The sequence below is a fragment of the Hemicordylus capensis genome, chromosome 2 (genome assembly GCF_027244095.1).
Source record: "Hemicordylus capensis ecotype Gifberg chromosome 2, rHemCap1.1.pri, whole genome shotgun sequence".
Classification (NCBI taxonomy): Eukaryota; Metazoa; Chordata; class Lepidosauria; order Squamata; family Cordylidae; genus Hemicordylus; species Hemicordylus capensis.
In genome coordinates, this window is record NC_069658.1 from 249,580,036 (window position 1) to 249,597,620 (window position 17,585).

The 17,585-nt window shown below is 47.9% G+C and overlaps 1 protein-coding gene across 1 annotated transcript; it reads left to right on the forward strand.

Annotated features, from left to right (window-relative positions):
* The first annotated feature begins 1,024 nt into the window (after positions 1-1,024).
* On the forward strand, positions 1,025-14,631 carry LOC128343052 (zinc finger protein 397-like). Its single transcript, XM_053291483.1, has 4 exons — positions 1,025-1,160; positions 2,924-3,646; positions 7,303-7,429; positions 10,278-14,631. Exons 2-4 carry the CDS (start codon positions 2,936-2,938, stop codon positions 11,561-11,563), a joined length of 2,124 nt encoding a protein of 707 aa, XP_053147458.1. The 5' UTR covers positions 1,025-1,160; positions 2,924-2,935; the 3' UTR covers positions 11,564-14,631.
* The last annotated feature ends 2,954 nt before the right edge of the window (positions 14,632-17,585 follow it).

Below are 17,585 nucleotides of genomic sequence, written 5' to 3' on the forward strand. Positions count from 1 at the left end.
CCACTACCATGCCATGTGTCAGGGATGTGCCAGCAGCTTCCTGCACTGAGCAGCGGGATGGATTAGAAGACCTCAAGCTCCCTTCCAAGCCTAAAAGTCTATGATTATAAAGAGTCTTTAGACCAGGCCTGCACGACCTAAGGCCCAGGGGCTGGATCCAGCCCACGGGGACTTTTTTGCTGGCCCTCAGGTAGGAATATCCTGCAGCAACAGCAGGAGCTATGAAGAGATTTTGATCTGTCTGATGACAAGCAGCTATGGCTCAATGCAGTTGGCTACATGTCTTGAGGCTAGATCAGGCTTCCCCAACCTGCAGCCCTCCAGATGTTGCTGAACCACAATTCCCATCATCCCAGCTACAATAAGTTGTAGCTGGGGGTGATGGGAATTGTAGTTCGGCAACATCTGGAGAGCTGCCGGTTGGGGAAGCCTGGGCTAGATGTCCCTTACCTCTGGGCCAGAGCCCACCGGCACTCTCCCTCATCCCTCTTGGCTTTTATCTTCTGAGGGTAGCATGCACCAGATGCCCCACTGATTGACAGGGGCAGAGTCTATTTTCTGACCAATATCCATGGTTTAAATTGTGGGTCCCTCGATGCAAATCCACAAGCAACCAATACCTGCTTTCGTTAATAATTGTAGTAATTTTAATTCAGATTAATGCATTGAACATTGACCTTGGTTGGCCCCTGCACACCAAGTCATTTAAGCCCACCAGGCCATTTAAGTTGTGCAGCCTTGCTTTGACTCTCAACTCTTCAAAGACTAACAAATGCATCACAGCTTACGCTTTTGCAGACGACAACCCATTTCATCATGTGCCTCGAATGTTATCCTATACACATACATATAGACAAATGGCCATGAAATGCAAGAAGTATCTGGCTTTCTCTTTAGAAAGTGTAAGGATGACTGCAATGCATAATCAACCCAACCAGTGAGTCAGACAGACGCTTCTCCCTCGTGGTCCCTGAATGGTTAAACGTACAACCGAGCTCTGATGCTTAGAGAGGCAGGAAACGAGAAGAAAGGGGGGAATCAATAGTGGATGCACTTTCCTGTCCTAGCGAGCTGGGAAGTGGATATTGGCCTTGTGAGTTTATTTGGGGAAGACCCGGATCCTGATGTATGGAAGGAGCAACGGATTGAAGGTGTAAAAGGTGGGTAGGGAAGGGGGCGAGTAAAGAGAGGGCCCGGATCTCTGAAGATACAGCAAACAGCTGTACTCAGGAAGGTTGAGACCATATGCATTGCATTGTAGGATCAGAGCAAAAGTCCAACTGGTGCATCTTTGTGTTTGCAACAGCAGCCGGCCAGAAGTTTATTAACACAAAGTCAAGAGCCCGCCCCTGCTGTATATCTTTGGCATTTGGCCCTCCGAGGTGTAGTGTTCCTGAGTATGGAGGTTCTGTTCTTCGTTATCGTGGGCTGATGTCTGCTGATGGACGTGACATTGAAGAACCCAAGGGTTCCCATCCTTGCGTTTCCAGTTGTTGGACTACAACTCCTATCCTCTCAAGCCACAATTGTGGCTTATGATGGTGGGAGTTGTAATCCAGCAACAGCTGGGGGGGATCCAAAAGTGGGAATACTTATTGTAGCTTGATTTTGCTGCAACAGGCGGAAGTGGCAAATCTTCTGGATCCAATAGTCATATGTGCCATTAATGTATCTGTTGCTAGAAGCTTTGCTAGATTCGACTGGGGCTGTGGAAAAGCCTCTGCTTTGTGTGCAGAAAGTCGCAGGTTCAGTCCCTGGCATCTCCTGGTAGGGCTGGGAAAGACTCCTGCCTGAAATCTTGGAGTCAGCTGCCAGTCAGTACAGAAAACCCTGAGCTAGATGGACCAACAGTCTGACTCAGTAGAAAGCGGCTTCCTCTGCTTCCTATGCACTAAACCTCCATTGACAACAGCTTTTGTTTCTAACAAGGGCCAGCGGAATGCTTCTGGGCAGTCCACAAGCAAGGCACTAAGGCAGCCGTCTCCCCTGTTCAGTGTCTCTCAGCAAATCATATGCTGAGAGGTGCACAGTGCCTGTGAACATTGACGTTCCATTCTTCTCTCTTATGATTAATAACTGCTGATAGACAAATGTGACAGGAGAAAAATCTGGAGATGCCCAAGATTTGAGGGGTGAGGGGCATAGCTGAAGGGCAGAGCATATGCTTTGCAGCAGAAGGTTCTGGGTTAAATGCCTGGTATCTCCAATTAAAGCATAGTGTTTTAGAATTGGTGGTCAGGACCTTGGAGGTCCTCTAGTCTGACCCCCTGCTCGGAACGGGGACCTGTAGGCCTGCTCAGTTGAGGCCCCAGCCACAGTGGACAGTAGCCAGGGATTGTGGGAGTTGTAGGCCAACATCTGTAGGAGGGCCTAAGCTGAGCAGCCCTGTGCTATAGCATCCCAGAGAGATGGCCATCCAGCCTCTGTCTGAAAACCTCCAGCAAAGCAGAGCCTACCACTGCATGAGGCAGGCTCTTCCCACTGTTGAACAACCCATAGGGTTATTCCTCCTAATGTCTAGCCTGAATGTCTTTTGGAACAACAGTTAACAAGTCTGCAGCACCCCCTGGGTTACAGCTTTTGCCCTTCAGATAGCTGGGTGGCTATCCTATTTCCCCTTCGTCTGTCTAAACACACCCAGCTTCCTCAATTGTTCCTAAGAGGACTTGCTATCCAGACCCCTTATTATCTTTCTCTGTGTTGAAAACATCAGCCTTTAATGCCCCTATTCTGTTTTAATATAGGGCCGAGTTAACATAGATGAGTACAGATTTTATTTCAGCCAGGCAATTTTTTTAAAGCCATACATACAAGATTTTATATTTAAATAATTTTTTTAAAATGGTTTTTTAAATATAGAAGTGATGTTGATTCACGCTGGTTTTGCTTGGTGCTGATTAATGCCAAATCTGCTTTCCTGTAGGCAGGAGTGAATATGGAGCAAGAGGGCCCAGCCAGACCTGTCCAAACGGAGAGAGTGGAGACAGGAGGAAAACATGCCCACGTTGGGACCACCAGAGAGTTCCTGATTGGGGCAGATCCGGGTCAGATTAAGCAGGAGCCTGATGAGGGGCTGCACCCACACTGGGATGCCCAATGGCAAGACTTCCTGAAGACCATGCAGTCGCCTCTCTCCAGATGGAAAACTCCCGAGGTGCCTCGGGCCCAGCCTGGAGATGGCCTGAAGGAAATCCAGACCTCCTCTAAGGGAGCAGCTGATGCAAGCCAACGGCGTAGAAGAGTGTGTGTCACCCAAACCCTGCCAGGTCTCGATGGGAAAGCTCGGGAAGGTTGTGACAGCCTGATTTCTTCCGTAAAAGTGAAGGAGGAGATCCTGGATGAGGACGAGACGGTCAGCTTGGAGGCAGAGCGCCAGCGCTTCAGGCAGCTCTGCTACGAGGAGGCTGAGGGGCCCCGAGAGGTCTTCATTCAACTCCGAGAGCTTTGCTATCAGTGGCTGAAGCCGGAGAGGCACACCAAAGAGCAGATCCTGGAGCTGCTGGTCCTGGAGCAGTTTCTGATCATCCTGCCCCAGGAGATGCAGAGCTGGGTCAAGGAATGTGGTCCAGAGACCTGCGCTCAGGCGGTGGCCCTGGCTGAAGATTTCTTGCTGCGGTTGCAGGAGGCTGAAGGACTGGAAGAAAGGGTCAGTGCCTTTCACTCTAGTCATTCCCAGAGAGGCAGGGATGCTTTATTACTACTCAGAACAAGTCTGGATCCGCCACAAAATTTTGGAGTATATCCCTGGTGTGCATGTGTCACCTGTGACTGAGTATGGTGAAAAAACAAAAGTTAGCAACCCAGACAGGACTTTCTGTTGTCACTTGGGTCTTACTTCATATTCAGATTTTATTTTATCTTTTCCTTTTGGAAATAGGATATTGATATGCTGCTCTGAGAACAAAAACGTTCTCCAAGAGGTTTAGGTAGGCAAAGGAATTGGGAGAGGGTTTTCTGTCCAAAAGGAGCTCACAATCTATAAGCTCACATGGGAAATGCCAGTAAATGCGCTAGGAGTGAAGCTATGCTGGGATGAACAGGGACGGTTGCTGTCCCACTCCCTGTACTAAACTGAGAATGGAGCTTTGCTTTGCATGTAGAAGGTCCCAGGTTCAATCCTTGGCATCATTATTATTATTTATTTACACAGTCAGACAGGTGTTATTGACTGGTTTGTTTTATCCAGACATCGAGTCCTTCCCAAGGACTTGGGATGGCTGAATTTTATTGTCAGTGTTATTGCTGTTGTTATAGATATCGTCGCAGAATATAGGCTGTTCCCAGTAAAGTTGCTTTTTGTAACTGGCTGATGGTGATTTCTGTGGCCCCTATGCTGTTGAGGTGCTCTTCAAGGTCTTTTGGAACTGCACCCAGGGCGCCAATTAACACTGGGATTATTTGGGTCGTTTTCTGCCACAGCCTTTCAATTTCAATTTGTAGATCTTTGTATTTTGTGATTTCTTTTTCTTCTATTCTGCTATCCCCTGGTATTGCTATGTCAATTATTTTAACTTGTTTTTCTTTCTTCTCAACTACAGTTATATCTGGTGTTTGTCTGTTTGTAGTCGGAAGTCCCATAATATTTTTACATCTTCATTTTCTTCAACTTTTATTGAATAATCATAATAGTTGTTGTTGTTGTTGTTGTTGTTATTATTATTACATTTATATCCCACTCTTCCTCCAAGGAGCCCAGAGCTGTGCACTACATACTTTCGTTTCTCTTTCACAACAACCCTGTGAAGTAGGTTAGGCTGAGAGAGAAGTGACTGGCCCAGAGTCACCCAGCTAGTTTCATGGCTGAATGGGGATTTGAACTCGGGTCTCCCCGGTCCTAGTCCAGCACTCTAACCACTACACCACACTGGCATCTTCAGGTAAGGGAAAGACCCCTGTTTGACACTCTGGAGCAGCAGTTCCCAACCAGGGTTCCTCCAGATGTGGCTGAACTACAACTCCTAGCATCCCCAGCTACAATTTATTGTGGCTGGAGATACTGGGAGTTGAAGTTCAGCAACATCTGGAGGAACCCTGGTTGGGAACCAATGCTTTGGAGAGTCAGTGTAGATAATACTAAACTAAGTGAACCAAGGGTCTGACTCGGTATAAGGCAGCTTCCTCTGTACCTTGGGGGCAGGGGCGGAGCCACCATTGGGCCAACGGGTTCAAAGAACCTGGGCCGCCAACCAATCAGGGGCCAACCAATCAGGCTCCGACACGCCCCCTGGGTCTAACGTCAGACGCGGGGGCGGTAGTTTAGCTCCCGAGCGGGGGCCGCGTGGCCCCTTCAGGAGCTAAACTAAGGCTGGCACTGTGTTCACACAACCAGCCAGGAGCGGCTCTTCCCTGCAAAGGCAAGGAAAAGTCACTCTTGGCTGCGCGCTGCAAACGCCTAAGTAGCTGCTGAAGGGGCTGCACGGCCCCTTCGGCAGTTAAAGGGCAACTCTCCCCTCTGAGTCTCTGGGCTGAACGGAGCCTCAAGGCATCTGCATCTGACGTCAGACGCGGGGGTGGGGTCAGCGGGGCTGCAGCGGCGGCCGCACACAAGCCACCAGCGGTCCCGCTCTGCCACTGCTTGTGGGTCCTAGGTTTTAAGAACATAAGAACAGCCCTGCGGGATCAGGCACAAGGCCCGTCTAGTCCAGCATCCTGTAGGAGTGTGCACGGAACCGCCAAACTGCAGTCCGGCACTGGGGTGGGGGGTTGCTTTAAGAGCGGGGGGAGGGTTTACTTACCACCACCACCACCCCGCCGCTTTCCTGCTCTGGCGCCCGTAATTTTAGTAGTAATTGGGGCGGCAGGATACCTCCATGCTGCCCCTTTCACTATGAAAAGCTCCCAGGAGTCCCCTGCGCGTGCACACGTTGTGCGCGTGCTTAACGTCTCTGTGACGTGCGTGCACACGCACACGCAGAGGACTCCTGGGAGCTTTTCATAGTGAAAGGGGGGAAGGAGCAGCAGGGAGGTATCCTGCTGCCCCAATTACTACTAAAATTACGGGCGCCAGAGCAGGAAAGCGGCAGGAGGGGTAAGTAAACCCTCCCCCCAATCTTAAAGCAACCACCCACCCAAACCAAACCGCCCAGGTCCGGACCGGTCCAGAGGCCTTTAGAATGGCCTCCGGACCAGTCCGGGCACATCCCTAGCATCCTGTTTCACACAGTGGCCCACCAGATGTCTCTGGAAGCCACAGGTAGGAGTTGAGGGTATGCCCTCTCTCCTGCTGTCACTCCCCTGCAACTGGTACTCAGAGGCATCCTGCCTTTGAGGCTGGAGGTGGCCTATAGCCTTCCAACTAGTTGCCATTGATAGACTTCTCCTCCATGAAGTTACGCAAACCCCTCTTAAAGCCATCCAGGTTGTTGGCTGTCACCACATCTTGTGGCAGAGAATTCCACAAGTTGATTATGCGTTGAGTGAAAAACTACCTCTGTTTGCTGGTCCTAAATTTCCTGGCAATCAATTTCATGGCATGAAACCCCTGGTTCTATCGTTATGTGAGAGGGAGAAGAATTTCTCTCTCTCCACTTTCTCCACACCATGCATGATTTTATAGACCTCTATCATGTCTTCCCACAGTTGTCTTTTTTCTAAACTAAATAGCCCCAGGTGTTGTAGCCTCGCCTCATAAGAAAGGTGCTCTAGGCCCCTGATCATCTTGGTTGCCCTCTTCTGCACCTTTTCCAGTTCTACAATGTACTTTTTTAGATGTGGTGACCAGAATTGTATGCAATACAACAAGTGTAGCCGCACCATAGTTTTGTATCAGGGCATTAGAATATTAGCAGTTTTAGTTTCAATCCCCTTCCTAATGATCCCTAGCATGGACTTGGTCTTTTTCACAGCTGCTGCACGTTGAGTCCACACTTTCAACGAGCTGTCCACCATGACCCCAAGATCCCTCTCCTGGTCAATCACCGATAGCTCAGATCCCATCAGCATATACTTGAAGTTGGGGTTTTCCATCCCAATGTGCATCACTTTACACTTGCCCACATTGAACTGCATTTGCCAATTTTTGCACACTCACCCAGTTTGGAGAGATCCTTTTGGAGCTCCTCACAATCTGTTTTGACGTCGCTTCGAATTTAAAGGGAAAAACCCTTTCCCGCCATGTCACCATTTTACAAGAAGCTGAAAGTAGGCTCCATGAATTCTATGTAAAACAACTTGTTCTAAATGTTAATCATCCTGTCCCCAATGGGCTCACAATTGTAAAAACCTTTATTATTAACTTAGCTGGTATTTCTAGCATTCAAGCTTCTCAGTATGCTCTGAACTGCGTCCCTGTTTCGGTTTCAGATCTCCTGGCCTTTGGAAGATGCGGCTGTTAATTCTCCCAAGTCAGAAAGGGATCCCTCAGAAGCAGTGAACATGCAGCTCTCAGCGGAGGCCGAAGAAGAGAGCGATGAGGAGGTCAGCTTTCTGGGTAAGAATTGAGGCCTGGCTCTTTAGATGTGGAAAGGTTTCTCAGAAAGTTCCAGCCTAAGCATGATCTCTCTCCCTCTGCTGCCTGAAATGCTGGGATTCATCTGCAGATAGAAATCCTGAATCTTTGGGGTACCACCAGTCCATTGCCAAAACATTCTCTAGGTCATTTTTATTGCCTGGAAGTTTTAAACCAAGTATCAGTCCATTTTGGCAGGGCAACCCAAAACTGAGTAAACTCTATTCTGGTTTGGATAGGGATGGTTTGGAGAGCTTTTCTTTCTTTCTTTCTTTCTTTCTTTCTTTCTTTCTTTCTTTCTTTCTTTCTTTCTTGATTGTTAAATTTATATACCGCCTTTCATTAAAAACAATCCCATGGTGGTTTACAAAAGTTAAAAAACATACGATACATACATTTTGTCAAGAGATGCAAATATGGTCTTGTGGTAGCAAGCGTGACTTGTCCCCTTAGCTAAGCAGAGTCTGCCCTAGTTGTATATGAATGGGAGACTATAAGTGTGAGCACTGTAAGATATTCCCCTCAGGGGATGAAGCCGCTGAAGGTTTCAAGTTCCCTCCCTGGCTTCTCCAAGATAGGGCTGAGAGAGATTCCTGCCTGCAACCTTGGAGAAACCACTGCCAGTCTGGAGACAATACTGAGCTAGATAGACCAATGGTCTGACTCAGTATATGGCAACTTCCTGTGTTCCTATGATGAAGTATTCTCTGAACCAGAGGTGGGTAGACAAGATTTCTGGGAGCTTTTGGTTGGAACCATGGGAACTGCCTGTATGTAACAGCAATTTTGAGAGGTGAAGCTAGTCACAAACTGGCAGCTTGTACAAAAATTTATGTTGGTAGAATTAGGGGTTTTAAACAGCAGAAGCCCTGAATTATGGGAGAATTTTGCTGTAGGATGGGAGGGGACAAGAGAACCTTTGTGGGGTAGCTACAGGAGAGAAAGACTGGTAGAGAAAGTAAAAGCAACCCTCATTGTTGAAAAGGGAGAGATTAAGAAGGGCACTGCCATGCCTCCTCTTAGCCAGCCAATCAGGTTTGCAGTACTGCTTGCAAGGGGAGGGAGGAAGAAACAGGCCCCAGAGCCTGGAGAGCTACTTCAGATAAGCCCAAGAGCTACCAGTAGCTCTTGACCCAATGAATTGGGCCTTGCTCTATGAAGCAGAGCATGTATTGTTGCTGTGGCCAGTGGAAAGAGACTTTAGCAGCTGCATTTTGCACTAGCTGATGTTTCTGGACGCTTGGAGAGCAAGCTGCTGCCATCCAGCCTCCGTCTAAGTGAGGCATGTGTGACAATGGGCCCGTTCACCTTCCCCAAGTGATTGGCACACCGGCCTAAGCTGGGCAGAAGCACTCCCAGGCTCTACAGCTGTTTTTTCTTCCTCTTTCATCAAGGAGAGGGCTGTCCAGAGCTTCCCAACCTTGGGTCCCCAGCTATTGATGGACTACAACTCCCATCATCCTTGATGATTGTAACATATCAGCAGTCTGGCTGATCAAGTGCATTTTTGCCTTGCCTTGATTAAATTTCAGGTTTTTTTAATCTCACATCCAGTTCATTAATGACCTTGGGCACCAACCTTGATCCATCCCCTCTTTTGGCAAAAGAGAGCGGGGGCGAGGGATTGGAATTGGGCTGCTCAGATCACTGTGGCTGATTTAAACTTTTTAATGCTTCCTTTCTGCCACACTCTGTCACTTTTTCTTTCAATTTCTCATCCTTAAGCTTGCAGAAAAATTGTAGGTAGCCATGTCGGTCCATTAGGAAAAAAATCAAGAAGTCAGAATAAGGTAATAGATTTATTGGGACCAACACAAAGTTGTGAGCAAGCTTTCGAGTTCTCCAGAAGGCTGGATGTTAAGCAAAACAATGGTGTGTGTGTGTAGGCAGGCAGGCATGCACATGCAACATTATTTTAATTATTGCAAGGAAAAGGAAATGTCCGTAACATCTCTTTTGAGCTGGTTACTTCCTATGGGTTGCTTCTATTCTCTGTATAGATCAGGCCTGCTCAACTTAGGCCCCCAGCTGTTTTTGGACTACAACTCCCATAATTCTCAGCCACAGCAGCCAATAGCCAGGAATTATGGGAATTGTAGGCCAACATCTGCAGGAGGGCCGAAGTTGAGCAGGCCTGGTATAGATCATGCTTCTGTGGGTTGGTTACTTCCTATGGGTTGATCTATTCTCTGTATAGATGGGGGCTGCTCAACTTCGGCCCTCCTGCAGATGTTGGCTTACAACTCCCATAATCCCTGGCTATTGGCCACTATGGCTGGGGATTATGGGAACTGTAGTCCAAAAACAGCTGGAGGCCTAAGTTGAGCAGGCCTGGTATAGAGGCTCCCTTTCTCTCGCTCTGGCCCTAGCCACACATTATGTTCAGTACTCAAACATTCAAATGCTCCCAGAAGTCTTGTCTGCCCACCTCTGTTACAGAGAATACTTCCTTCTATCCATCCCAGAATGAGTGAACAATGTGTACAGGCCCAGATCTGTACACGGGTACAGTTATTCACATGTTGAACAGGGGTATAGTGGTATATGCCCTATCTGTATTTTGCATTTCAGGGATCATTTTCAAATGAAAGGCACTACAATAATTCAGACAAAAATGCATATTAGTGTGCAGACACCTGAAAACACATGCATATGTCTGAATAGGGCAGGGGTTCCCAACCTGTGGTACACCAGAGGATGCTGAACTCCAGCTCCCATCATACCCAGCTACAATTTTTTAAATTGTAAAATAGGGCTTCTCTCTCATGGGCTTTCTGCCCTAAGTGTGGAATTAAACTCTGATATTATAATTCTCTGGTTCTCCCCCTAGGCAATGATCAAGCATATGAGAACGGGGAGGAGACTTTTAAGTTTGAAAGGCATCCACAGGTGGGCATCAGTGGTCTGTCGCTGGCAAGACTCAACGGGAAATTTTTCCAGGTTTGTGAATTGGAAGAGATGCCTGGAAATCAGCAGAGCCCAGGAAGCCGCCAAGAGAACCAGACAGCCAAGCCAAGTTTCCTCTGTGATGAAAGTGGCCGAGGTTTTCAAGACAGGACCTTCCCAGAAGGAAGCCACAAGGCGAAGAGAAAAAAGACCGGCCCCAACTGGGGAAGCGTCCTGCGTCGGAGCCTGGACTTTCCTCGGAACCAGAAAATGCAAAAGCTGCATACGTGTACATATTGTGGGAAGATCTCCAATAACAGTGCACACATGATAATACACGAGAGGACCCACACTGGTGAGAAACCCTATAAATGCTCAGAGTGTGGCAAATGCTTCAGCACAAACTGTAACCTGATGAAACACATGAGAATCCACACAGGTGAGAAGCCGTATACATGCTCCGACTGTGGCAGAAGTTTCAGTGACAAAGCATCTCTGATCGTCCATGAGAGAACCCACACAGGAGAGAAACCATACGAGTGTCCCATGTGTGGGAAAAGTTTCACCTCCAGCTCCAACCTCATCACACACAAGAGAGTGCACACGGGAGAGAAACCATACAAATGCTCCGACTGTGGGCAGAGCTTCGTCCACCGGCCGCAGCTGGTCATACATATCCGGACCCACACGGGTGAGAAACCGTACGAGTGCCTGGAATGCGGCAAAAGCTTCAATCAGAAAGCGGACCTTATTATACACCGGCGAACCCACACTGGAGAGAAGCCCTATGAATGCGCTGAGTGTGGGAAAAGCTTCATCTCTAGCTCCTACCTTCGGAAACATGAACGGCTGCACACGGGAAAGAAAACGCAAGCGGGAGAAGAAACCCACAAGTGCAATTATTGCCGGAAGAGCTTCATCAGCAGATCCAAACTCCTGATCCATGAGAGGACCCACACAGGAGAGAAACCATTTGAATGTGCCGAGTGTGGGAAAAGCTTCAGCACCAGCTCAAACCTGGTCAATCATAAGAGGGTGCACACTGGAGAGAAACCGTATCAGTGCTCCGATTGTGGGCAGAAGTTCAGTACAAACTCTAACCTGGTCAATCACCGGAGGGTTCACACGGGAGAGAAACCGTATGAATGCTCTGATTGTGGGCAGAGCTTTGGTCACAAAGCATCCCTTAGGAGACACAAGAGAATCCACTCGAGAGAGATCACCACATGAGCACTCAGACTGTGGACAAAGCATGGATACTCGCTCTCATCATAGGCTGAAAGACATTCATCATAGGTCAAGAGCAGTGTTCCCTGTAACAGAATCCCAGATGTTGTTGACTACAACTCCCAGCATCCCTAGCTGCAATGGCCTTTGTCTGGGGATTATGGGAGTTGTAATCAACTTCTGGGAATCCCTGTTACAGAGAACACTGGTCAAGTGTAAGCTGACTTCAGTCTCATGGGGTTAATTTTTTTTTTAAGCCTAGAATTTTAGTGGTCCAGTGATATGCATTTGATTGACAAAGAAAGAGTTAATACACAGTGCCTGACATACTGAGCAAAGAAGCACCAGTGCCGCAAGAGGAGCAGGCTAACAGCAGTTCCCAACAAGGGGCCATTGTTTTACAACCTTGCTTTCTCCAGGAAGCCCACTGTGCCACATTAATATATGTCCCTGTGGGCTGTGTGGCCCTCAGGGACATGTTTTTGGGTGGCTCAGAGGATTTCCTGGGGGAGGGCATAAAAACATGCCACTTCACACTGAACCGGTGCAGTTAGTTGGGAAGTGCTGTTAGCCTGCTCCTCTCACTGCACCACTGCATCCTTACTGTCAGTCAGGCTCTCTTACCGCTAAGGCAGGGCTATTCAACTTTGGCCCTCCTGCAGATGTTGGCCTACAATTCCCATAACCACAGCTGGGGGGGGCAAAGTTGAGCAGGCCTGCACTAAGGCATAACTAATCCATGTGTAACTCAACCACAAAACCATTCACCTCTCTTGTCACTCTGATCAAAGATGCCCTTTAAAAATCCCTGCATTGGCTTTCTGCCTACTCCCTAATCCAGAAAAAACTTCTTGTCCTTCCCTACAAAGCCTTCTGTGCCCTTGCTTCCCCCGCCTTGTTTCCACCCCTACATCGATAACATCTCTGCCTGCACCTGTTTCTCTTCCAACTCCACCGTGCTCAGCCACCGAGAGATCTCCTGCTCCCTCCGAAAAAAACACCCCGCCCTTCCTCCCTTGCTGCCTCTTCTGCTGGCAGTCCCTTCCCAGACACCTTCATGACAATGCCCCTCTGAAAACCCCATCACACAACCTTCCTTTTAAAATATCTTGTACCTTTGGCACAATGCATTTAGCCCCATACTTATTTCAGGGATTCCCAATCAGATTTTGTTGGACTCCAGCTTCCATCACCCCTGCTACAATGGCCAGAGACAGTTGTGATGGGGAATGATGGGAGTTGTAGTCCACCAGCACCTGGAGGCCTAAGTTTTGGGATCCTATTTCCTACTGGAACTAAGGCTGCAATCCTATGCGCACTTGCTTGGGAGCAAGCTCTGTGGAACTCAGTGGGACGTACTTTTGAGTAAACATACCCCAGATTGACCTGCAATCCCACTGAACACACATCCTTCCCCTGCTTACCATCCCATCCATATTCCTTGCTTCCCTCTTGCCTTCCCTGTATCAAATTTTTAATTGTAACCTCCTCAGGGCAGATAACTTTTTTTGTAGTTGTTTCGCTTTCAAGCACCATGTCCATGGATGGTGCTACATTAAAAAACAAACAAGCCACCGAACAGCAATAATTAATAAGTGATCCCAGCTAGACATTGGGAGGAATTTGGTAATCATAAGAGCTACTCAACACTGGAACAGGCTGCTTTGCACAGTGGTGGGTTCTCCCGCACTGGAAGTTTTCAAAGAGAGGCTGGATCTGTGAGGCAGGACAGCTCTCTGACAGCCTACAGCAGATTTCTGCTTTGGTTGGACTAGAAGATCTCCAAGATCCCTTTCAACTCTACAATTCTATGATTCACCCCATTGTTAATCACAGAAGGGTATACACACTGAAGATTACGGTTTTTGTTTTCCCCCAGGCTGTGATACCAAACCGTGTCTTGTTACAGTTTTTCTATGCATTGTGCAGTCTGAAAAATTAATACAGAGAGAGTGGGGGGCGGGGCAGGGGTGGGGGGGCAGTTCTTCATATTCCCTTCATCTGCACCTAGGGAGGGAGGAATCATTCACATGCTTACCCAGCCAATGACCATCTTGCTGTGACACAACAGCTGGCCATTAACCCCACACACACACACACACACATCATGCAGCAACCCTGCTTAGAGGCCTAGTTCATTTGATTCCTACCACCACCACCACCACCACCACCATTCATGCAGAAGGTCCTGGGTTCAAACTTCAAACCATGGCCTGTCCAATTAAAAGGGGTTCAGGTAGCAGGTGCTGGGACAGGGTTCCCCACCTGAGCACTTGGAGAGCTGCTGCCAGTCAGAGCAGACAACACCAGGCTAGATGGGGCACTGCTCAGACTTGATACAAGGGCACTTTGTACATTGATCAGGAGCATCCACTGTTCAATGGGAGAGCAGCTGCTTTGCATGCAGAAGGTTCTAGGTTCAACCATAGGCATCTCCAGGTCAGGCTGGGAAAGACCCTTGTCTAAAAACTTGGAGAGCTGCTGCCAACCAGTGCAGAGCAGACACCCTGGAGAGCTGCTGCCAGTCAGTGCAGATACCACTCAGTTAGTTGGACCAATGCTCTGACTTATTATAAGGTGGCTTCGTATGTTTCCCTTCAAGAAAATGGGAGGTGGCTGCACCAATAAGGCCTCCACACTATGGGCTCAGCATGGAACGCCTGTATCATGGGTTATGTAATGTGTGTGATGAAGGAAGATGTGCCCCCTCTTCTGTCCCTTCTCCACCTGGCCCTGAATTCTGAAGTGGCCACGGATTGGCCAACATTACCTGGGCTCATCTGGCTGTCCGTGCAAAAAGAAGGCCGAAGATGATCAAGCTATTGCCTGCTGCTATGTGGGACTTCCTTTTTGTCCTAGACTAGGGAAATAACTAGCGCTAGAGAACTTGCCTGTAGCTAAGTGAGATAATGATCTATGGGGACTTGGAGTAGTGTTCCTAGCCTATGACCTATATAATCCTCTTGGTTTTTATTAAATTACCCGAGTTTTACTGCTCCTTGGCTATGTTTTTTTTTTTTTTTAATTCTTATTCTTTTCTGTCTGATAAATAAACTTCATTGATTTTGTAAGCCTTCGGCTCATTTACCTTAGTGGCAACAGGCACATCTTTACTTGGTACATACTGAGTTATGGCCCACCAAACATTACAAAATGGTAATATATTCTACCTCCCTTTGGAGACTGAGGCAAGTGAAGGAATTCAGAGTAGGGAAGTTGGGAGGTTGGACTACAAGACGGCCAAGGTCTCTCCAACTCCTGCAGTTCTATCTCCAGAAACTGACAGCACCAGCTTTTTAGTTCAGCTTATACTTGTCTGACTGGCCTGAGCACATATGATTAGGAAGGATAGGGGTGCCTTGTGAGCGTGCACATGAGTTCCCCCTTCTGGTGGACAGGGGCACCACTCCTAGTTGTGTGGGAGGGGAAATTCGTCCAACCTGCTCTTTTATGTGCCATATAAATATATGGACCACTTGCAGAGGAGCAGTTTGAATGAAGTCCCCCCCCCCCGCCCCATGACTAGGGAAGGACATTCAGGAGCACATGTGTCATGGCTTTTTCTGAGGAAGGTGGGGGCAAAGCCAGCAATCCTACTCCCGCCTGGAACATGCCCCATTGGATTCAACAGGAATTGGCTGGGTCCGGGATGGGGGGGGCTTAAAAAGAGCCTTTAAGACAGTGTTTTTAGCCAGACTTTTAATAATCTTTGAATGTTTTAAATTGTTTTAACAGTTCGTCTTGTATTTGTTGTGTTTATTTTTGTGAACTGCCTAGAGCCTTTGGAGCCATTATTTAATATACATTAAATAAAAACTAAATGCCCCACCTCTGGACACCCATGGCATGTGCATACATGTGCTCAAGCCATTTGGGCCAGTATCTTCTGACCCAGCCCTGTGTTTCTTCCTCTGGGTTTTACCCAATCTGTAGTATTGGGTGAAGTTTCTTTCATCGCATCAGAATGGCAGAGCGGCATGTTTCACTGCAGTCATTAAAAAAGCTCCGGTGGTGTGTGTGTAAAATATAAGAAAGAGGAACATGGACTAACAATGTATGAGTGTCATCCTTGCTTCCTTTTGCTACCATACATGCCCACCTCACTGACAGACATTTGCCAAGCCACACAGTGGTAGGATAGCATTAGAGGCCCACTAGGGCTGCTGCGCGATACATCAGCCGCTCAGCCCCTCCTGGGCCGAAGCCTGGCAGGCGGGCAGGCCGGGCCTGTGGCCTTAAAGGCGGCAGGGACAGGTGGGAAGGGGTGGCCCATATTCTCCATCACCCTCAACATGAAGACAGATGATGGGAGTTGTAGTCCAACAACCACTCTTTACTCTCACAACAACCTTGTTAAGTAGGTTGGTGAGCTTCATGGCTGGTTGGAGATCTGCACACACACACCCCCAGTCACCCCAGGCTGAGCAGTTAAGCACTACACCACAGTGGCCTGCAGTGAACCCTGTTTGTTTGTGCATTTTATTTTTTCATTTGTAGCGGGCCTGTCATCTGAAGATCCTCAAGGCAGTGGAGATACATCACAAAAGATCCAAAACATAACATGCAATGACACAGATGGAGGTGATGATGGTGATTCTTTGGCTTTCTGGTGATTTCTCTCCTTATTGATTTAGAATTTGCTGGATCAAGCACTCTTCTGCAAGGAAGCATCCTTCACTCTCCCTTGCTTGAAGCCAGTTAGGGATGTGCGAGCTGGTTCGAACTCAAACTGGTTCAAATTTGAACCAGGGTGGTTCGATGATTTGAATTCAAACCAAACCAGCCATCAGGTTCGAGCTGCAGGTTCGAATTCGAACCAAACTGGGGGTGGTTCGATTTGAACTGCTGTGAACCAGTTCAAACCTCCAAAAGTGAGTGGGGTGGTATATGACTCCCAAGGGTACCTACCACCCAAACCCAAAAGCAATCAGACACTCCTACGATATTTTATAAATATTTGAAATATTTTTAATTATTTTTCTCATAGGGTATAATGGGATCTGAACCAGCCCATTATCCCCTATTGTGGAGCACCTAGGGGCACAAAAGTGGGGTAGGTGGTAGACACCCAGGGGTGCCTACCACCCACAAAACCTGAAGGCAATCAGACGCTCCTCTGATTATTGGTGAATTCTAAATATATTTTGGAATTCCTCATAGGGAATATAGAGCATTGCAGCAAATGTATAGCTTCACGTTGGGGGGGAAAGGGGTGTCCTAGAGTGGAGTGTGGTGGGTGGTAGTGCCCAAGGCGGGCCAGGAAGCTATCAGAATTATTTGAAAGGAATTGGGCAAAAGGCTGATTTTAAGTGATTTTTTAAGTTTATGCATCTTTAAGGTTTTTCTCCATAAAGAAGCATGGAGGTGTCAGCAAATGTATAGCTTCACGTTGGGGGCAAAGGGGTGGCCTGGAGCAGAGTGTGGTGAGTGGTAGTGCCCAAGGGGGGCAAGGAAGCTAGCAAGTTAGCAACCCATGGGGTTGGTTAGCACCCTCTGTGCACTACACCACCACTCACTCTGGGCCACCTCAGCACCCCACAATTGGCTTTAAGGTTTTTCTCCATAGGGAAGAATGGAGGTTTCAGCAGCCCCATAACTGCACTTGGGGGGGGTGCTGGGGAGGCCCAGAGCATGGGTGCCAACCACCTCCATGGGTTGCTAACCCATGGGGTACTGGGTTTTGTTGTTTCTGAGGTGTTCTGAGTGTAGATTCTTTGGAGATTTTCAATGACAAATCATGAATCTACTCTCATTGCTAACCTTAAAGAGACATAAACTTCAAAAATCACTTAAAAACCAGCCCTTTGCCCAATTCCTTTCAAATAATTCTGATAGCTTCCTTGCCCCCCTTGGGAACTACCACCCACCACACTCCACTCTAGGACACCTCTCCCCACCTCAACGTGAAGCTATACATTTGCTGCAATCCTCATTATTCCCTATGAGGAAATCCAAAATACTTTAAAAATTCACCAATAATCAGACGAGCATCCAATTGCCTTGGGTTTTTGTGAGTGGTAGGCAC

Coding starts and splice junctions, on each gene's coding strand:
- LOC128343052 (XM_053291483.1), top strand. CDS start 2,936: ATGGAGCAAGAGGGCCCAGCCAGACCTGTCCAAACGGAGAGAGTGGAG. Junction 3,647..7,302: donor CTGAAGGACTGGAAGAAAGG/GTCAGTGCCTTT, acceptor TTTCGGTTTCAG/ATCTCCTGGCCTTTGGAAGA. Junction 7,430..10,277: donor TGAGGAGGTCAGCTTTCTGG/GTAAGAATTGAG, acceptor TTCTCCCCCTAG/GCAATGATCAAGCATATGAG.